General features: G+C 35.0%; 1 protein-coding gene across 1 annotated transcript in view; it reads left to right on the plus strand.

Annotated features, from left to right (window-relative positions):
* The window catches only part of USH2A (usherin), a 409,459-nt gene that overhangs the window by 68,775 nt on the left and 318,845 nt on the right, over positions 1–21,839 (plus strand). The window contains exons 12-15 of the mRNA XM_013949903.2: positions 2,403–3,050; positions 9,209–9,392; positions 14,546–14,709; positions 18,912–19,070. Coding sequence (XP_013805357.2) covers positions 2,403–3,050; positions 9,209–9,392; positions 14,546–14,709; positions 18,912–19,070 — 1,155 coding nt within the window. The remainder of the gene's footprint in view (positions 1–2,402; positions 3,051–9,208; positions 9,393–14,545; positions 14,710–18,911; positions 19,071–21,839) is intronic.

A 21,839-nucleotide genomic window follows, 5' to 3' on the forward strand; every position in this document is an offset into this window, starting at 1 on the left:
TGTATTAACAAAAATTCAAGTATCTGCTAATTTATAATTTACTGAATTGTGACTATTGAATTATTATAGGGTTGCAGCATTGTGATCCTTTCTTTGTGTCTTTTCTTTTTTCTGATTGTGATTGGGGTTTCCAAAAGCAAATACAAAATAACAACAAATAAGGAAAATAACTGTAGACAGACATAAATGTTAATAGTTTGTATTCTCTTTCTTGTGGAATGCCAAGTACCATGTTTTCCATGTAGTGAAAGGGCTGCTAAGAGTCAAAAATAACCTCTGTGACTTTTTCCATTCATCTTAAAAACATTTTCTATGTTCAATAAAATGGACTTCATGGCATTCTTAGTTATATGTTCTTTGCCTACATTTTGGGTTTGGTAAGGTTCATCCCCTATGTCTGCAAAGACTTTTTTTTTTAACCTCAGTAGGAGTTTGGTATGCAAGAAGTGCAGAATCTGATTCTTGCATGCTTGATTGTTTATATATTATTTTAAATATTTTGTCTCCTTGATGGAAATAATAAGAATTATTTTTATTTCCAATGAAAAAAGTTATAGTCAAAAATGTGTAAATGTATGCTTTCTGCAAATTTACCTGTAAATATGGTGGATCACTGCTGTTAAGCAAGTGTTTGACTGTCTGTGGGATAAAGACCTAATTCTTTTCAGACTGGATTCTCTTTTTTGTTTTCCAAACCAAGTGTAAATAAGCTTCTATATGTTAGTACATGTTTAAGTAAATTTGATTTACCAAATGTAATTTACCAAAACTGTGCAGTAAACTTTAACAAAGAAAGCTTTCCTCTCTGGATTTCTAAATTGGTTTTTAGAGCAATCTGTCTGTTGCCATTTTATCTGTTTAAACAAACAGGATAACAGAAAACTGCATCTATGGACTGTGGTGTTATGAAACGTGAACTGTTAGAGTTAACACAACTGTTAAATCTTACTAATGATTCTATCACCAGTAAAATACATTAGCACCAATAATTTTATTAAAGTAGGTCATTCATCTAGAATAAAAAGGTAGAAGAATGTGAATTAAATGCCAAGCGTGCTAACTCCCCTGTACTTGTTAACATTGAATGTGATGCCCTGTAGGCCTTCCTCAGTATCGTTAGGAATAGATTACCTGTCAGGAATATGTATGGCATATTCAAATAAGCACTGCGCATATTTTTAAAACTGATATGATATGAATCCATGTAGACCAATTTTAATAGTTCAAAATGAGTCATAATTCTTGTTAACAATACAGTTATTTTTAAAATTTGCAGCAATAGTGGTCCTTTTTTATTTTCCTTATTGAAATTAAATGATATGCCTTAGGTGAGTCATTCATCACTGTTAAAGAAACTTGCCTTCTGTTGGAGTTTTTGAGCTTTTATCCATGTATATAAAGCATTTCCTACTATTTTAAATTTTATTTTTCTACATATAAGTTATTAAAGGTATTTTTGTATGTTTCTATATTTTTTGAACGATGGCAGTATTTTGCTAGAACATTAGATTATTTTTTTTTCTGGGTGCAATAATTAAATGATGGCTTCATAGTGAAGGATTTTCCCGTTGCAGGGGAAAATACATAACTGTGAATTTGCATTTTTCATATAATAATCTAGTTTGCTTTCTTGTAATGTACGTTTTATAAACTAAAATACAAATGCTATCCCTTGGGGCAGGGATAAAGCAATGACTTTGAAAACAAAGCTAATAAAGCTACAGGATGAAGTATTAAGAAAACAGTTTAGATTTTAATGCACTGTAGGAGTTAACTAAATCATACATTTAGATAAAAATATTATTTCATTCTGGATTATGGAAGGCATTTTCTGCTTTCAGTAAGGGCTAACAATAAACACCAACATACATATAATCAATGTTAAAACTGGCATACAGTGTTAAGTAGCTCATTCATTGTAATTAGTCTAACTTGTGTTGCCCTAGAACATATTTAATGTTTTTAATATAATATATAAATCTGTTATCAAAACAGATTGAGAGCCCAGCACAATTTCTTGCATACTGCATTTCTACTAAGTAAGGGAAAGAGTTAATGTAACAATTGATCATGCAACAGGTAGTATTCTGAGGGTCGCATAGATGAATTCTTTTTTCTTAGGTATGTTTTAAAATCTCTTGCTGAAGTATCTTAAATTGTATTGAGAAGCCAACTGAAACGCATTGTTTCTGAAACAAATTGGAAAAGTAAACAGGTTTTTGGGATGCCGCTGTTGTTCAATTGACTTGTGCAGTCTTTTAATTCCTGTTAATCATGGTGGTGAAGGAAAAGATTAGTCGTTTCTTTTTCTTTTTTTAAAGTGTATTATACAAATACTTTTTTTTCATAGAAATGAGTGGTGTTTTGTCTTTTTCTTTTATTAATACCTTTTCTCTTTTCAGGCCATAGGTGTGATAGTTGCAATTTTGGATTTAAAGCTCTCAGAAATTCTAATGAAGAGGGATGTGAGCCTTGTTGGTGCAACATCCATGGCTCAGTGAACCAGTTCTGCAACCCTCTTAGTGGGCAGTGCAGCTGTAAGGAACAAGTAAAAGGACTTCATTGTGACACCTGCATGGAGAACTTTTATGGCCTGGATGTAGCTGGCTGTAAAGCTTGTGAATGTAATGTTGCAGGGTCACTTTCTGGAACTGTGTGCAATGCTGAGACAGGGCAATGTGCATGTAAACCAAATGTTGGAGGAAGACAATGCAATGAATGCATAGATGGCTACCACAAAGTACAACAAAATCCTTCCTTTATTTGTCTGCCATGTAACTGTGATAAGGCAGGTACAGTAACAGTAAACGGCTCTCTGCTGTGTGACAAATCAACAGGACAGTGCCCTTGCAAAGCTGGTGTAACTGGCCTTCAGTGCAGTCAGTGCATGCTTCATATGTACAACCTTACTGTTAGCAACCTCCATGGCTGCCAGCATTGTGACTGTGACACTCTGGGTACATTGACAGGAACAGTTTGTGACCACCTTTCTGGACAGTGTGTATGTCTGCCTCATCGTCAGGGAAGAAGGTGCAATGAGTGTAAACCTGGTAAGGAAATTGAAAGAAAATCTATTTGATGTAGTAACTTTTGCTTTGTTACATATTATTACAGTTCCTACAGTATTTAATATGCAGCTACAGAGTTTGATGCCTGATATACCTCTTACTTAAGTTATTATTAATTTTATTTTTTTCATATTTCTTCCTGACTCTGTGAGTAAGAATGAAGAACTAATGTCCTACTCACCATCACATATTTATTCTCTTGCCATACAGGGATTGTGTAACTTGTGTTATTACAGCAGTTTCAGCAGGTCCAAAATAGTATTAGGCCTAGTGCTTCTAGGTATTGAAAAAATACGCAGCTTGTCATGGCCCATTCACTAAATTGCAGTCTAAGAGGTACATTAGCATAGTTACATGAATAGCAGCTATCCACATAAGAAAACTGAGGCAGAGTCTTCTTGAAGAGTTCTGCATGCATAAGGCTCAGCAGGGAGGGAGGTAAAGAGATGTTTTTTGAACTCTGATGAGACTGGCAAGCATGCTGCTTGAAAAACCTACACCTGCCTAACCGTGCTGGGGATATGCTGACTTTCACAAGGGTTGCTTATGGTTTGGCCCTATAAATAGCTGATACTGCAATTGCTGCATCACAGCTCAAGGTTCCATACTGTATTACGGTAAATGGAGTTTTAAATATTCATTTTAAGTAGGTAGCTCTGCAGTTATATTTTAACATTTTTGTTTTAAACAGTAGTTGGATAAAGTGAAACTACAGGCATTATTAACCTACCCTTAGTAATATTAAATAGATAGATTTAGTTCATGTTAAATACATGTGCAATTTATTAAAGTAGCAGGTCACATTAGAAGGTACATTATAGCCCCATTGGTTTTAATATGCCATTCAATAATTTGAACAGAGGTTAAAAAAGCTGCTTAACCTCCATTAAGAATTTTAAAAAATATTTTAATTTAAATTATTTTAGGTACATATACTAATAAATAAGGCAGTGTTCTGTTTTTCTTAGTTCCTCCTCCAGTGCTGTTTGACCTGCTAACCCACTACAGCAGCCACTTAATCAGAGATTGGCAGAGGAGTGATATCAAGGCTTCCTGAGTCAATGACCACCCTTGTCCTTGAAAAATAAAGGCCAGGCTTTATGCAGAACTAAATGGTTTAGAAAGGTTTAATTGATACTATGAACAGACTGGTATGTGGAAAAGCCTACATGGCACTCAAAGGAATACTTAAACAGTAGTTTCTGTTTAAAAAAAAAAGTCTTGTTATAAGAATTATTTTTAAAGTCGCTAAGAAATGAATGTATGTGATGAACACTGAGCTCTCTTCTGTAGGTTAAACTTTAAGTCCTTAACATTGTGGGAGTGTTGTATTGCTCTTAGCACAGCGTATTATGATATTTTCACTAACATTTTAGTATTAATCCCCATGTGAGCTGACTTAGATGTTAAATGCAGCTATACTTTTTTTATAAATACACTTTGTTAATATATTTCAAAGGAGAAGGTAAAATAGGGGTGATTATTACAGAAAAGATGAGGCTTAGAGGTAAATTAGTATTGCTTACTGCTGTTAGAAAGCCAAAAGCAAAAAAACCTGAAAAAAACCCAAACCACCAAGCCAAAATCTCCAGAAGCCCAGACTGTACTGGTAGGTAGTTCATGGCTGCTGATGGCAGCACATGTTTAAAGAGAAGTGGAACAAAGATAGAATGCAACAACAGCAACAACAAACAAGTAAAATTAAATATTAAAGAGCTGCATGATGAAATGGAGGAGGTGAAATGAAAGACAACTTAATGATGTGTCAAAATAAAGACTTTCTTAAAAAAATATAACAGTGAAACTCCCAATTTTGGAAGAATTTGCACTAGTCTTCTATTATATAATTATGAGTAATATAGTAATATCCACTTGTAGATACATCCAGATTTTTTTTTTAAGATCAGATGAGGGAAATGTCTGGTAGTAATAGTGCAATTAAGTTATAGAAGTATGGAAGAGTTTAATTGGTTTCAAGTATGTTAAATATGTCCTTTGGCTTCGCCTTGGGACAAAGATAAGAAAATGCACTTGAAGTATATCTGTAGCCCACACAGACTAATTAAAAGCACACAGTTAATTAGGTAAAACTGGCAACCATAAAAACATATTAAGAACTTCTTAGGTTTTTGGGACATTTCAACTGTTACCTGAGTTTTCTGAGTGGAATACAGGTCATATGTCTTTTTTTCTCTGGATAATTATGTGTCTCTTGTAGTTGATGGTATTTAAAATAACTTCAGAAGACAGGATGCCTGCGTCTTACCATGTCTTCTGTGTGCCTTGATAAAGTTTGAGACGTTTCCAACAGTTACAAAAATCTTAATCCTGGAAGAGCTGCCAATGGAGAAAAATTGAAAAACCAAACCAAATGTAACTTTGGGAAATTATTTTACCATAAGAATTTTTAAAGGATTGTTTCCAGAGCATTCAGCATGTGTATCATCTACTATTAAGCTGTATTGGTGGCCCATTGTTTTCCGGTTTGTTTTCATACAAGTAAAATTTTTAGTAGATTTCTGTACACTTTATTTTTTTTAACTAGCAGTATATGAAAAGAGAGGAACGCTTGACTCTTACATAAAGCCAAACAAAACAGCGGTTTTACCATTATGTAAACTAGTTTTTGAGATGTGCTAGATTGCAGTATTTGAAAACTAATTTTTCTAGTCCCCAAATAAGTCTGAGGAGTTTGTCTGTGTCTTATTCCATGACTGTGGTGCCACACTGGCTGGAATACGTTCCATAAAAATGCTGTTCAATACAGATCTTGGATCCTATGGTGAGTGCAGGCACAGCTGTAAGAGGCTTTTTCTATATTCTTCATTTAGTGAGCAGGGCTTTTGATAGTACGACACGGTAGAAAAGCTGTAAGCCAGAATGTAGAATGTGCCACCAGGCAGCAGTACTGAGTTTTATATACATATTACATCCCTTCTTGGCCAGAAGAATTTGATGTGTGTAATGACAAAGTTGTCAGTGTTGTTAACACTGTTACGTTAATTATATTTGAAGCATAGGCTGTGGTTAAGAAAGAAGACTTACCACCACAGTGTAAACACACTATGGGATTTTTCAGGTGTTCCTTTTTCAAGAGATACATATATACGGAAGGAGAGATGGTAAGAATATCATTAAAATAAGGAAGATGAATACTTTACTATGGCTTTTATTCTTCCTTTTGAAGGAATATTTGACAAATATGATCAGCTGCGGTTGAATTGGAGAAAATCTGAAGAATAAGCATACTACCAGTTAGATACTGTGGAGATTTGCAATAGCTCTCTGCAAATCTGAGATTGGCTCTATTATGCAACAGTGGATCCTTCATAAAGCGACTTTTATGGGCTGTTCTAACATTGCTGTAAATTAAGCTTGCATCAACAGTTGTTTCTTGTTCTTTCCTGCCAAAGTCTAGGTGGTGGAAGTAAATAATAGTAATAGTTCTGACCACCAGTATGGATTTTTAACACGAGGCCTCTTCTCTTCTTGTCTACATTAATAATGTTAGTTAATTCTTTTTATAAACTATTTGGGGGAAAGGCTCTCTCCCATTTTCCCCTGTCCCTCACTTTTACTTTTTTTTAATCTTGACTTTTACTTACAACTTTTTAAAGATATTTTTTAAATATTGTAGTAGCATCATGAAACTTAACCTAATTAAACTTCTAGAGCATTTGTAAAAGATTATTTTATCAAAACACATTGTGCCAAATCCGTTCTGCTCTACAGTGGTTTAGCTGTTACGATGTTAGGAGACCTGGAAGCTGGTTAACATTAAGATATAGATACTAATTATGCATTTTTCTGCTGTGGCAAAAACAACAGGTGCCATAGTGATCAATTCAGCTCAGCTGAAACTGATTTCTCTACTAGAGATGTGCTTATTTATCCACTATAGTCTTTTCTAACACATTAGTTTTATGCTAAATTTCTGAAAGAAGAGAGTCTCTGTTAGCACGAGTGTTTATCATTCACTGCACGCTATAAACTTGGTACTGGAGAAGTGCTCTGACCTTCTGCAGGAGTCTAGGCTTAAACTTGTTTCCTATCTTCTCGTTATGTTCTTTGAGTGGAGTTGTTCATTGTGCTCAGGAGTGACATTGCTGGGAAATGGTCTCCTCTGTTTGTGCACAGGATGGTCACTGTACTGCGCAGGCAACTGCAGTATGAGATAATACATGCTGCCTCACTAATAACTTCAAGCTATTCAGTCTCTTTGGTGGCTCCATTCTGGGCCTCTCTGGAATAAAGTGCCAACAGCATGGTTATTTTATGATGTGAATGTATGTTAACTGGAGACTGATATCACTTCACTGTCCACTTGAGATTTATCTCGCTGAGGACCAGAGGCTAAACTTGAACAAAGATTTGAGCAGTAAAATTCTAATGTTTTCAATTTGTTTAGTTCTTCCGCTATTTGGATATGAGCTCACTGTGCAACAGTACTGTGAAGACAGACAATACTACCCTAGGGGTGTGTATATATATGGCTATCTCTTGTAAGACAAAATAAATAACAAGGCCTTGGGCAAGATGGCATGTTACAGTGCAGTTTGGGGCTTTTTATTATAAAGCAGGACATGAGAAAATTATTGGACTGATAAAAAGATTCAGTAACTGAGAACATGGCTAAGAAAAAAGCTGATGGAAATTGAGAAAGAGGGAATGTGTCCAAGAAGTCTGTCAAAATACTGCATATGTGTTTGAGTAAAGACAGACATTTTGCTTAAGTTGTGCAGTAAGGAATAATGACAGCCAGCTGATGAGATAGAAACACCTAACTAATGGCCCTATCTTAGGACTGATGTTCAGAGATAGGTATTTGTTGTTGACAAGTGTCAGTTAATATTGCGTCACCATCATCATTTGAATAACTCAAACACATCATTGCATTTTTACTAACTGTACCACCCAGAAAAAAGACCAGAGCAATTTGTGTGAAAAACTTCATGAAATGTCCATGAATGGTCTGGTAAAAAATACAAAATAATGTTAGAAAACATTATGCAATTATATTGCTTAGTGGTATTCCCTTACTTGAATTGTCTTGTGGCCTGGTGTATAGAAAAAAAATTTGTAAGAATGGAATAAGTTGGTAGATAGGTAGCAAAATAGATTATACCAGTGGTACAGTGTCACTAAAAAGAACTGTGCTTAAAATGTCTTTTGTTTGGAATTTCAGGCGAGGCAGTGAATAATGGGTAATTTTTTCAATGCTTCAATTAGAGGTGAATAAACTGTGTCTACCTGTGTTTTTCAATAACTGGGTTAAAGACTTGCATAGATAAAGATTGCTTAAGAGGGGAAAAGGATGAAAGATAGTATAGCAGAAATATACCAAATATACTGCAGGGAAGGTAAACCGAATGCTCAGGTTGATAATTTGTAATAATACAAGAACAGAAGGATGGGGTTCAGAATGACAGCTTTTTAATAGCAGACAAGTTACTTTTTTCAACAGTTTGTTAGCTTCTGTGAATGTACTGGTGTAGGATACAAATTATAGGCTCAGTAGAGTAAAATGTAAGTATTTATATAGACCTGGGAATGCTCACCAAATGTAGGTTTTCTTAAGAAACAGCCTTATGTTTCATGACTTAAGTCAGCCACTAGGTAAGAAAGGTTAAGAAGGAACTTTCCTAAGAAAATACATGCATTTCTTGCATTTGTTGGCAGCTTTTTAATACTGGCTGTTGTCAGAGATGAGGTCCTGGACTAGACAGGACAAATGTTTGTTCTTGCATAGCATTTTTTATGTTCCTATGGCTTGTGGTGCATTCGTTAATGGCTCTCATGTCCTTGGGTTTTTACTTTCCCCACAGACACAGTACTGTAGTTCTCCTATTTTGCATTTGCTCTGTCTAAAACAAAGTCTGAAGAGAGAGAGTAAAGAATCAGAGCTGGCAAGTGGAGGATGAATAATAGCTTTACCAAGTGCCAATTAAAAGATTCAGAAGCCCTGCCCTGCAAGGGGACTGTATGGCTTTATCTGAGTTGGTGTGTGCGTGTATTACCTAACCTTTGGCTCCATTGTTTCGTCCCAGATTGTACACAAGTTAATAACAGTCTTTGTTGAGCTCACTTCTTTTGCATTTTTCTTGTATTGTCTATTCTTAAAATCACTTTCTTTTTTCTAGGTTTTTATTTTTCTCCATCCAGTGTCACTGGCTGTCTGCCATGTCTGTGCCACATAGTTGGTTCAGTGAATCAGGTTTGTGATAAACTTACTGGCCAATGTATTTGCCGAGATGCGTCTGTAACAGGACGAACATGTGAGCATTGTAGAGAGCTTTATTTTGGATTTGACTCTGTCACAGGGAGGTGAGTGTTTCCTTTTTACAGGTAATTTATAACCTCCTCGTTACATTTTTCTCATGTTAGCAAATTCTAAGGTTTCAGTGAGAATAAAAAGATGTAATCTGTTTACATTAATCCTTCCCTTCAATTCATGTGTGCACTCTCAGATTTACATATGATGTGTTATACAGCCCCTTGTGCTCACATGTACTGGAGTAAGTAGACATTTTGCCACTGATTTAAGTAGAAGCAACATGAAAGCTATACACAGTGTGTCTAATGTTGTAGGTATTTGATATTGCTTCACTACAATTCCTCTTTGTCCTCAGTAAGATGCTGGTTTCTGAGATACCGATCATTAATGATTAAAGTATATATTTTGAATGATATGTTGTAAATGTAGTGTGCTTTTCTTATAAACAGTTGATGCTTTTGAAAAATTTCAGAGCAAAAGACATTTTAATGGAAAATAAAGCAAAAAATTGCAGATATTCCTGCCTTTACAAACTTGTTTTAGCAACAGCAGTAGAAATACTCACAGCACCTTTCCTCTTAAAAGTCTGTTTTCCTGAAGGAGTGTATTCTTCACCTGTACTTAATTATGTGCAACAAGGTAAATTCTTTATCTAACATAGCCTAGGTCTTTATATGCACTAAAATTATATAGATATATTCCCTGGAATATAATGGGTAAAATATATCTGTAGGTGGTGCATTGTTATTCTGACTATTGCTCTATTTTTCTCTTCCAGCATCTTTTCTTGCTAATCCTCACAATCTCAATTTCCTTCTAAAGGTTGTTCAGTAAGATTGCACAGCTCTAATACTATCGTATTTTGATACAGACTGATGGTGGAAAAGTATTTTCAAGTTTAGTATTTTTGCCTTTTAAAAAAACAGGCTTAAACAAAATCTGTACAACGTTCTTTCCACTGTGCTCCTTTCCCCCAGGTAGTGTAGGGTAGACACGCTTTTAGGCAGTGATTTTCTGTGTCTTCTTGCATTTACTTGACATTATTCTGCAGATTTTTCACTTTATATTACTGTCATTCATTAGGAGATTTTTAAAATTATTTTTTTAGTGTTGTGGGCCACAGAGGCATCTGCTAATGGCCATAAAGTAATCTGTAGGAATAAGGACTTCCTATTTTCACTTCCTGTCACTTCTAATGGTAAAGGATAAAATCTGTGTAATATTAAAGTTCCCTTTTAAATACATCTTCCTTGTTTTTAGTAATTTTTAAAAATTATTTGGAATGGATTTTTCTTTTCCATTTAAGCAGGCAATGGAAAAGTTTAAGTCACTGTTAAGCAACATCTCTCCTGCACTAGACAGTAGGCTCCAACTACTTGCATCTTCAGCTGTCCTCTGAGATTCAAAATATAGAATATCTAGAATTATCTAGATCCAAAGCATTGGCTCGTCTTGTTGTAAAGATAGGAAGTTTTTACAGTTTTGGAAATTGAATCAAAGTTGGCTTTATGCCTTAATATTGCCTAATCCTCATGACAGTATTGAAGACTGCTATGATAGTACATTAAGCAACATGATTAACTAGTGTTGCATATGCTTGGCTTCCTTCTAGTTAGCATCTACTTGGGCAATGTACCTCTGTTCCTCAGGCAGAAACATTTATCCACTGAAAATGGTAATACAGGACTTTATTTATTAATCTGTTTTAATTCATTCTTTTTAACTGTTAAAATCTTCTTTAAAAAAAGAAAAAAGTATTTTTTTTCTTTGTAAAGAAACCATCCTTGCATCTTTTAAGTAATCTGGGGTTACAGAATAAAACAGAGTAGGAGCCCTCTGTAGTAGCAAAGACATACCCGTCTTAACTTTTGGTTCTTTTCTGCTAAGACTTGGTATTGCTATCATGACATACAGAGACTGCGAGTCTTTGAAATCCTGCTGGTCTTAGAGGAGAGTGTGTGTGTGTGTGTGTGTTGATTAATTTTGTGAGGTTTGTAAGATCAAACTGGAACTCTGTATTTTTTAATGCATTCCAGTTTATAAAGCAGGAAAATTTCCTCAGCTGTTAAGGAATTTGAGATTCTGGGAATTTCCACTAGTCTGAACAGATCTCGAGCGGCTGTGGGCATTGGTACATATCTGAGATGCCTTACCTCTGTATTGTTTACTATAATGAACTGGTCAATGAACATCACAAATTGTTTATCTATATATATATATCTTGACAGATTACTGTTTATGAAATCCATTTAGCAAGTGAGGTTTTCCCATAAGGATGAAAAATGAAGATTTTAAACAGATTGCTGGAGAGGCTCTAACTGCACCTAGAGAGTCAATGTAATAAAGGTTTCTCTATATTAATATTACAAAAACCATTTATCCTCACAAAATCAATATTGCAATTCATCTTGGTCTGGCATTTCTCTTTCCATGTTTTAGAAGTCCGTTTTCTTTGATTATATATAATTCTGTTTTAATAAAGCTCAAATATATTTGACTTAGAGTATCTTGATGAAGTAGCATTTAACAGGAACACTGAAAATACAATTAAAAATTTCAAAGAATTATTTCTTTGAAATCCTCAATTGATTTTAGAGCACGGAAAAGTATGATCTGTGCATAAAAATAAAGCCAGTTCTAATGTTCTGCAGTTAAAGAAAGTAATGAATGTGTCTTTGTGATCTTGCAAATACATGTGAATAACACTATGGAATTGAATAGGATGACTTTTATGCTGTTATTTGCAGGATCAGGACCTATATCAGTATAGAAGGAGGTAGGGTGTCTACACTTTTCCTAGAAGAAAATACAACTTTTCCAAGCAAAAACAATCCCCATCCTGTCAGACTCTGAAAACTATTACTGTGAATGTACATGTATGTAAAATGAGTTTGATTATCTCATGTGTGAATGATAATGCAAACTGGAATGCTCAGGGGACCCTTATTCATAAGAGGTACAGTAATAAACAGGGAATAGTAAGAGAAGGTGTCTCTTACTGTTTGTGTTTTGAGACACATGTTTAAAAAAAAAAAAAAGCCGCAAACTATACATACTCAGTATCATCATGTAATGAAATTATGAAATAATAAAATATTGCATGGCTGAGCAAATAATTCTATCTTCTTTTTTTTCTCTAACTAAACCATTTTTTTCAGTCATGATATTTAAACAGTCTAAACAAAACCTCTATTTGAAGGGGGATTTGGATGCACTGCCTACAGATGAAAAGACTTAATACAGTTTGAAAAAAATTGCCCTTTTCTCTCGACTATAAAAGAGAGCAAACTACAGTATAGTGGTTTCCAAGAGAGAATGTATTTTATTTGTTCCCAAAGGGATATTAGTCCATAAAACAAATTTGCAGCTTATTTTGCAGCTTTAGCTTTTATCAGCCTTTTTAAGGGTGTTGAATGATTACCCAGGAGATCACACAGCAAGAGTTGCCATGGAGTGAAGGAACTCTAATAAAGAGAGCTCTGTGATGGGCAGAAAATATATGTGAAGAGTTTTCTTAAACATGTTTAAAAATCTGTCACATTTAATGTCTATTTCACTGATTATTGACCTGAATTTTAGTGGCTTAATGTGAAAACACTTTCCACCCTCTCCTCCTCTCCCCTCCCATCTCTCTTGTTTTTAAAAGCCAGTACCTAAAACACAAGTAAACTCACCTTTATTTCTGCCTTCATATAGGTAGAAAGAGATAGAAAAAGGTGGTTATGATGACTGGAAAAATGGGGAGCTAACTTAACTAAAGGTACTGTCACCTATTTCCTTGGGCCTGGTGAAACTGGCCAGGGGAAATTCGGCCAACTATAAATCAGCAACTCTAGAGCAGTCTTTGGCTTAGCAGAGCAGAGGGGGCATGGTATGATGTCTCTCCCTTGGACTCTTCTAGTGTCCTTCTGCCACTTCATCATCTTGGGCCCTGGCACCTGGGGTACTTTAAGCTTCCCTCTAGGCTGCTGTTGCTGATGCCTGAGACAGGAACTTGTGCAGCTTAGGGCAAGGAGAATGAGTGCACACTGCACAGTCCCAAATTCCTCCCAGTCCATGATTTTTCAAAACTCCTTAAGTCTTCAGCAAATAAAAGATGGTGAAATTAGAATCTAAAGTATACTATTTTATTTGCCATTGTTAACTATTTCTGTTATGACTAATGATGATGGACTGTATTACAATAGGTGATATGCTACTGCCCAATAATGTTGTGCTTGCAATAAGAGAAAAATTACTCAGCTTCTAAGATTTTGCAAGTCTTTGAATACTTGCATAATCAGACATCAGTATTCATGTTATAAATGAGTGTCAATGGGAAGATAGTATATCAACTGAAAAGCAAGTTGATCATGAGAGTTTCCACATGCAAAATCCAAAGCATAAATTAATACAGTAACAGTGTTCCACTGATGCCAGAGATCTGCACAGTGGAAATGTGACATTTGTATGATACTGATGCTTTAAATTTTTTTTAATTAAATTATTATTTTACTTTACATGTTTAATTAAATATTCTTTTTAATTTTTTTCAATTTTGATATCAGGCAGTAAAGAAAATGTACTATCCATTATAGTATTTATTTTTCTGCCATTGTGTTTCTTTTCCCTATTTTAAGTTGAGATTTTTCTCCCTTTTTCTGTTTCTATGTTTTTTTTTTTTTCTCCTGTATTTGCAGTATGTTATTTTTTGCAGCTTCCATTTGCCTTTGTGGACAAGAAATTACTAACTGATTATTTTTTTCAAAAAAGCCTAGTTTCCTTCAAGTTGGAATGTTTTTTGCAGGCAGCTTTGAAGCTGGTTGCACCTGTATCATTCTGAACTCTACAGTTGTGCAATAAAGGTTGTGTGAGTAAGCGCTGCAGGACTGAGTTCATAATGTGGTTATTACCAAACGTTATGTATTTTTTATATAGATCAGTATATGCAACAGAAAAAGCTCTGTTAATTCTAAGCAGTTTTATACAAATTAGTGTGTTATTCTGGTATTGAGATTTTAATGTTTGTTTCAATAATAGGCACCTTCTTTTTAAGTTTTTTTTTTTATAAGGCTAATATTTAGATTTTCTACTGTGTCTCAGGCTACTGAACTGTTTATGATTTTTTAATTATGTAAGACAAGAGAATCTACTAAAAACCCTACTGTGCTTAACTGAAGTGTTAATGTGTTTTGATCACTTCTTGATTTGGTTTTGTTTATAGATGTCAGCATTGTAATTGTCATCCTGCAGGAGCCATTAGTGGGACTTGTCATCTTGTTACTGGACAGTGTGTTTGTAAACAATTTGTAACTGGCTTGAAATGTGACAACTGTGTTCCCAATGCTAGTAATTTGGATGTCCACAACCTATTTGGCTGCAGTAAAAGTAAGTGGATGTTTGGTCTTAAAAGCATGTCTTTCAAATTAATGCTTTTTATTGATTTAGTGACTATTAGATTAGTTTTACAATAGAAAAAGTTTTTTGGGCTTTTTTTGTCCCCCCCCCCCCCCCCCCGTCCCCGTCCCCGTCCGCCCCGTCCCCATATTTATTGGAAAGTTTTTCCTTTAAAAAAAGAAGAAAAAAAAAACCTTCAAGGAAGTTTTTCATTATAAGTATCTCAGAAGTGTTTTCTAGAAAGATGTACAGAATGCTTTGTATCATTCACCCAGCTTACATTGATGAATCTAATGCAGGGGAGAAATAACAGCCCAAAGTTCCCTTGCACTTCCCACCACTTTCTTTGCAGTGACCAATGCAGAGTTCACTTTTTAGTTACATGAACACGATAGTATTGGTACAGCTCGGAGCTTAACTCTTTCCTGCCCTCATGTTGAAAACCTTGTGATTAACTTGAAATTTGGTCCGCAGTGCAGTGTAGCTCTGTCTCCTCATGGAACTTTTTCACTCAATTTGGGAAAATATGCAATGTAGTTGTAACAGATCTTCATGAGTCAGCATGTGTGAGGGCGGGCTAATGCTATGCTGAATATCAGATCAGGAACTGAAATGAATTGTGTTGCAGTGGAACGTCTGCACTTCTGCCCTGGCAGTGAGTCTAGGCAGGAAGGGAAACAGCCTTTGTTTATGTCATAATTAGTTAAAATTAATGTTCAGATTTGCTCACCAGTCCATAGTCCCTGTGCTGGCAAGAAATTTTAAAGGAGAGGAAAAATGTTATATGTAGAGAGAAAATTACGTTTTTAAGGTGTCTTCAGTTCTGTTTTCAGAAATGGGCTTTGAGGACATTCATAGTGTACAGTGCCAGGCTGTGTTGGTAGCACCTGAGCTAGTTCTGGACAAGTTGTTGTGTTACATTTACATGACACATCATAGTGCTGTACAAAGATAAGGGCCCAGTCTGAGAAGCAGTATAGTCAGTTAATGAGGTACCCTGCAGACACTAACTGGTCATCTCTCTGAGTGGGTCTAATTAATAATGACCAGACCTGGTACTACTGTGAGAGTTAGCTCAGTTAACTATGTACAGTGCAACCTTCTACAGTGTTAGACATTCCCAAGTAATTTCTGAACTATGTTTTTGGATCCTCCTTCTGCAGAATATTTGTCTAAGTATTCTGCGTAGGCATTTATATCACATTCGTCATTGTGGTATATGTGTGTTATAGATTTGCAAGCAGAAACATACATACATGAAGAGTACATTTATGAGGACAGACAGATCTCACTTTGATTCCAGTTTGTATTTCTATTGTAAATTAGTTTAAATTTAAAATAATATGCATTGCAGAATGCACAGTACTATAAATGGAATGGAATGAAGAGACTGATTTGTTTTCAGAGGTGATTTTTCTCAAAGTTAAGAGTGTTTAGATACAGTTTTATTTTGCTTTTCACTGTACTCTTCTGTAGAGCACATCATAGTATCTATTCATTGTGCAGATAGTTGATTGGCTTGTTGTGTCTTTAAAAAATGTAGGATGTTTCAACTGAATGTATAATAATAATAATACATGGCACTTTTATGATGCTCTTCATCTTCAAAGTGCTTTACAAACATAAACCAACCTACTTATTTATGTTGGGATATACATTTGATAAAGGTCAATGGCAATTCAACTATAAAATTGATTAATAATAACATGGCATAGATAAATAATATCATAGATTTTAGTTAGAAAATGTAGGAACAGCTCAGGCAGTATTCTAAATGACAAGCGGAGTCCTCTTCTGGACATAAATGATATAGCAATTGCAATCTTTTAGTTTTTCATATCAAAATGTCTTAACTTGTTGCACAGATATGGAGCTTTGCCTAGCTTTGATGTTTGGTTTAATTCCTGCCTTTGCTATTTGTGATTATTTTCATTGTAACACAGTATTATGTTGACACATATTATTACTTGTTGAAAATCTTTGCCAAAAGAAGCAAATGTAAGTTGCTATCATTGTCCAAATAAAATTTCTTAAGAAAAAGACCTTTTTTCAATTTTTCTGCCCAGCAACATTTTAGATGCTGCATAAAAAATCAGAAATACAATACTTTGCTTACACATCTGAACTGTAAAATGACATACAAGTGGGAGCAACATGCAATAGCATGAGACTGAGAGTGGAGAATGAAGGATTATTTCAATAAGTTCATTTGGTTGCTCAGGTTGCATGTCTTGTAAGCATGTATTTTATGGATGGACACATTCAAAAGTGCCAAAGGGATTTAGGAGCACATATTTCCTTTGATTCTCAAATTTTTCTCTTACAGATACTTTAGCGTGTATTCACTTCTTACTCAGCTGAACTCCAGAACTCTAGATTGGCAGCAAAATCTTGTCTGCTTTCTAATGAGATGATGATTGCGTGTGCTCAATCCAATGGACTCTAGAAATATCTCCTCCTATTTCTTGGCTGAGAGATTGCAGTAGGACCAGAGCTTTTCTTTATCTTGTTCTATTTAGTGATCTTCAACTAGCATTTTAGGTATATGTTAAAAACCCATGAGTAGTGAGACTCACTGATACTGACAGAATTCTCTACCTGTGTCACTTGTGAGGCTGGAAGTCCTCCTCTTGCTTTTCTGTCCTCAGATTCACTCTTCGCTTACCTCCTACTAGTTCAGCTGAACAGATCTGCATAATTATCTTTTGGTGAATTGCATATAGTAAGCAAATCTGCACATGATGATGATGACTATAGTTTATAAATAGAAGGAGAAAAATTAATGAAAAGACGCATGTTTCTAATGTTGACATTTTCCTATACTGCTGAATATAAGGGAGAAAAGCTTGCTGCATGGTTCTGGATCCAGTTTTGATAGCTTACTCTATATGTTGATTTCTCTACTGCCTCAGCTAGTCTCATTCCCAGAGCAAAATGGTTTCTTCTATATCCGCACCCCCTTGTTTTTTCTAAAACCTTGTCAGGTTTCAGAGTGTGATCAAACAGTATAAAAGGCCTTATCTGTCGTGTGATGTTTAGTGGAAGTGTAGGATTGCTCACTCCAGAGTGCCTCAGTGGAAGCAGAAAGGATTGGAAAAGAGAGTAGGGAAATGGCAAGGGTGCCTTTGAGTCAACCTATTTATTAGCTGCCAAAAAGGACCATCTTCTTCTGTGTTACTGCACGGTATACTGAGGGTGACAGAGAAATGCTTTCCTGAGTAATAATAGGCTGGCTGGAGGTTTCACAGCACAGTAGGGTATCATGCTCTGGCTTGAATAATAACATAAGTATATGTGTGTGCACATATGTGTTTATGTATGTGTGTATATCTATGCATATAAAATTTATTTTCTGAATAATAGCCCCTGTCTTGGAAAGCACCGTGATCATACACTTGAATTACAAAAGGGACATAGGAGGAACTTTGACTACTCTTTCTAATAGTGTGAGACTTTTGGCTAGTGAAATTCAGAATTGTTTTTTCACTTTACTGATACCAACATAATTAAGTAGCAAGTTCCCCAAAATTATAGTAGAGCACTATTTTCATGAATAAGAACAGAATCTCAAGCTGATCTGTTAAAAAGTTAGATGCCTCACTCTCACAGATTTAAATTCCAGTGAAAAAAATGGAAGTGAGTTGTCTAAATAACCTTCAAAATTTGGCCCTTTTTGTTTTTTATGTACTTAATTAAATAGGTTCATTATAACATTGTGGTAATATTTGTAGTTAGCTTGTGGACTTTGTATTTCTATTCTATGAGAGGAAGATATGCAGCACCTGGCATAAGGTAAAATAAAAATAATCCTCTCAAAACAGAAATGATGACTGAACCACAGACTTCAACAATGTGACCAGATAAACATGTTCCATTTTTACAGAGTTCTTGAAATACATAAAAAAGGAAAAAGAAAAAAAGATTTTTTTTGAAAACTGAAGTACACTTGTTTTAGTTTTGTGGGGGTGGGTATTAAATTTGTTTTATGTTCTTGGATAAAAAGCTTTGTTGAAGAGCATTTGCATGGATCAGTTTAGTTTATTAATGTCTGGCCTTGGTGACCATGTGTTTACTTGAAAGTGTTTCTTTGAAGAAAAACCACCTTTTCCTTTCCAATTTTATTTAAATTTATTTGTGTGATTATTGATTACTTTTATTTTTAAATGCTCTCTTTGCGTATGTGTGTGTTTTAGCTCCATTCCAACAACCTCCTCCTACAGGAGAAGTTCTCAATTCTTCTGTTATCAGTCTCCGATGGAGTTCCCCTGACTCTCCAAATTCTAACAGACTTACTTACCAGTTATATAGGGATGAGACTGAAATTTATACAGCTGAAGACTACTATCCTTATAGTAAGTATTTATGAGAAGATGACATCAAAGTTTTTGTATGTGTTTGTGTGTGTCCATATGTATATGTACATATGTATATCATTTATTAATTATTTCTGCTTTCTGTCATTTTTGTTCTCTGAGATTTTGAATACGTTATTCCATTTTCCTTTAGTGGACTATTGTTCTTATTACTTTTATTTGAAAGAAATGAGCACCTCAGACTAAAACCGTGTAATCGGAATCACCCCAAATGGCTAATTTTTTTACTTTTGATTTTGAAGCACTTTGAAGAATTGACTTTCTGAAAACATTTCTTGCAAATATACATATGCTTCAAAACCAAAAAGGTGCAATGCTAAAATCCCTGATAAAGAATTACAGGAAATAGAAGAGACCATACAGTGTTTAAAACTCCTTTTATCATCCTCCCAATCTTAAACTGTTAACAGATTAGGAAAGCTTTTTGTGGTCTGTAACTTTTAGCACCTTTTGTAGGCTATCAGTGTAGCTCCTGATTTGCCTTTTGCAGCACCACTTCTCTCATGGTGAGGCTTGCGAAGGGATGCTCAGAAGGCAGTCCTCAAGGGTTCAGGATTCTGTCCTGGCTGGAAAGGCCGTTTTGTGTTACTATTGATCCTCTTATAACTGAAAAGGAGCTGAATTTGGATGCTGTTTTTTATATATATACTGCACACAACTGTTTTTAAGAAAACAGGTGTGGTTAACTAAGCTTTGATTTCTATTCTAAGTTTCTTTAGTTTGCTGCATTTTCAGAGCAATGCAGCATTAATATTTTGTAGAAAATAAGTCTTTCCGAGTATTGGTATGTACTCTGGAGAAAAAAATTATCGACTTATTCAGGGGAAGGACAGATGCTTTGGTTTGCCTAATATTTTAATGTTCTGGAGCAAGCTGCTGTGTTTCAATATTTCTTGCAACTGATTACAATGCGTGGCTGATGCTGTGTATTTGGACACTCTTCAGTACATGTTGCGAAGAACTGTATGCAACCCATATATGCCTGGGATTAAGTGACTGTGAGAAGAGGAAGAAACATGACAGCCAAGTTTGGAGAACTAATGGAAAATATTCCAATTCCTTAAATTGCTTTAAAAGCCTAAATTTAGTAAAAATATGAGGTCATTTCAAAAGTAAAGCTAATATATTTTGTTTTCATAAATTTATGCTCTGTAATGTACTTGAAAGTGTGCATTGTTGAAGATGTTATGTCATGGCTGTACTTACAGAGTAAAAACTAAAAAATTCTGAATGTATACTAGCTGGGTAATCAGACATCAGCATATTTATACTTAACAAACCATTATTTTGTAAAAACGTAGATTTGGTTTAAAAAAGACATTTTTGACATTTTCTGGCAATTGTCCTAATTAATGATGTGAAAATCATCTGCTGAATGGTATTTGAATACTGAGAACAATTTGTTACTGCTGGCAGAACTCCGTTTTATTTTGACACTATTCCACTTATTACTTTGTTTGCAGTATAGTGCAGAATCTGTAACACTCATGAAATGCCACATGAGCGCAACTTGATGAATACTGATCTTATGACTAAATGAGAGTTAGAAACATTGAACTTTCTAAGGAAAATTAAGAATAATCTCCTCAGTTGGCCTGATGATCTGGCTGATAGTATTGCAGAATATCCAATTAAATTAATGTTTTGCTAACTGTGCTCTCAGAAGCCAGAAACTCAGGAGATACCAGTTTTGAGGATAAAATGAAATATTTGCTCTAAAATGTAAGAAATTCCCCACAAAGTTGCTTGTGATTCTAACTAACTCCAAATCATATTGGTTCTAATTATTTATATAGGTAATTAAATAGATGGTGGGGTTATTTTCCAGGGGAACATAGAACCCTCTACTTTTTGGTTCTATCCAATTTTGTCTAGCTTATATTCCTTTTGAAATAAAGTTTCCATCTGGTGATCAGTTGTTCATCTGCACTGAATGAACTTGCTGGTTGCAATCCAAGTTCTATTAATGCACATTGCTATCACAATAACCACTACTACAGCAGGGACAGCCATTTTGGAATCTTGCCGAAACAGCAAGGCATGAAGATTAGACTACCCAGTCTTCTTATCACTGGACTCCAGCAACAAGTATGTGATCATTGTAGGTAGTTGAAATGCTGTAAGCAATTATTGGGCTGACGCTGCTGCTTTTGTGCTACAATGTCAAGGTTTGGATATCTAGCAATACTAATAATCTTGTGGTCCTCTTCTCCAGGTTGCACTCGGAACTGGCTTGCCAGTGCAGATGCACAGAGAGGACATAGAAATACCTGTTTTGCAAAAGTTGAAGAATATCCATGATCTCACACATAATATATTATTCACTGTCTACTATCTCTTATGACAAAACCATGTATGGTATTACGGTTGTATATATACACATATTGTACCATGGCTGGACACAGACTGAGGTGTATAGCTGCTTCTGGGATAAACCCTGGAGGTCGTCTTGGTCCTGTTGTTAAAAAGCTGCCTAGAGTTAATGAAAATTGGAGGCTGAGGAAAGTAAATACAGTCTTTGGGATATACCTTTTCAGTAATTATTTGCAATTATATTTCATTTTTCATTCAAGGTCAAGTGCTTTACAAATGAACCATCAAGTACTATTTTAGAACCAAGGAAGTGAAAGCACAGAAAGGTGAAATATATGGCCTTACACTATAAAATGAATCAAAAACAAAGGTGTGAAAATTCACAGAATGTCTGGCTTTCTAAAGCAGCTTTGCTAATATTGACGATGATTTACA

The sequence above is a fragment of the Apteryx mantelli genome, chromosome 3, assembly GCF_036417845.1.
Source record: "Apteryx mantelli isolate bAptMan1 chromosome 3, bAptMan1.hap1, whole genome shotgun sequence".
NCBI classification, from domain to species: Eukaryota; Metazoa; Chordata; class Aves; order Apterygiformes; family Apterygidae; genus Apteryx; species Apteryx mantelli.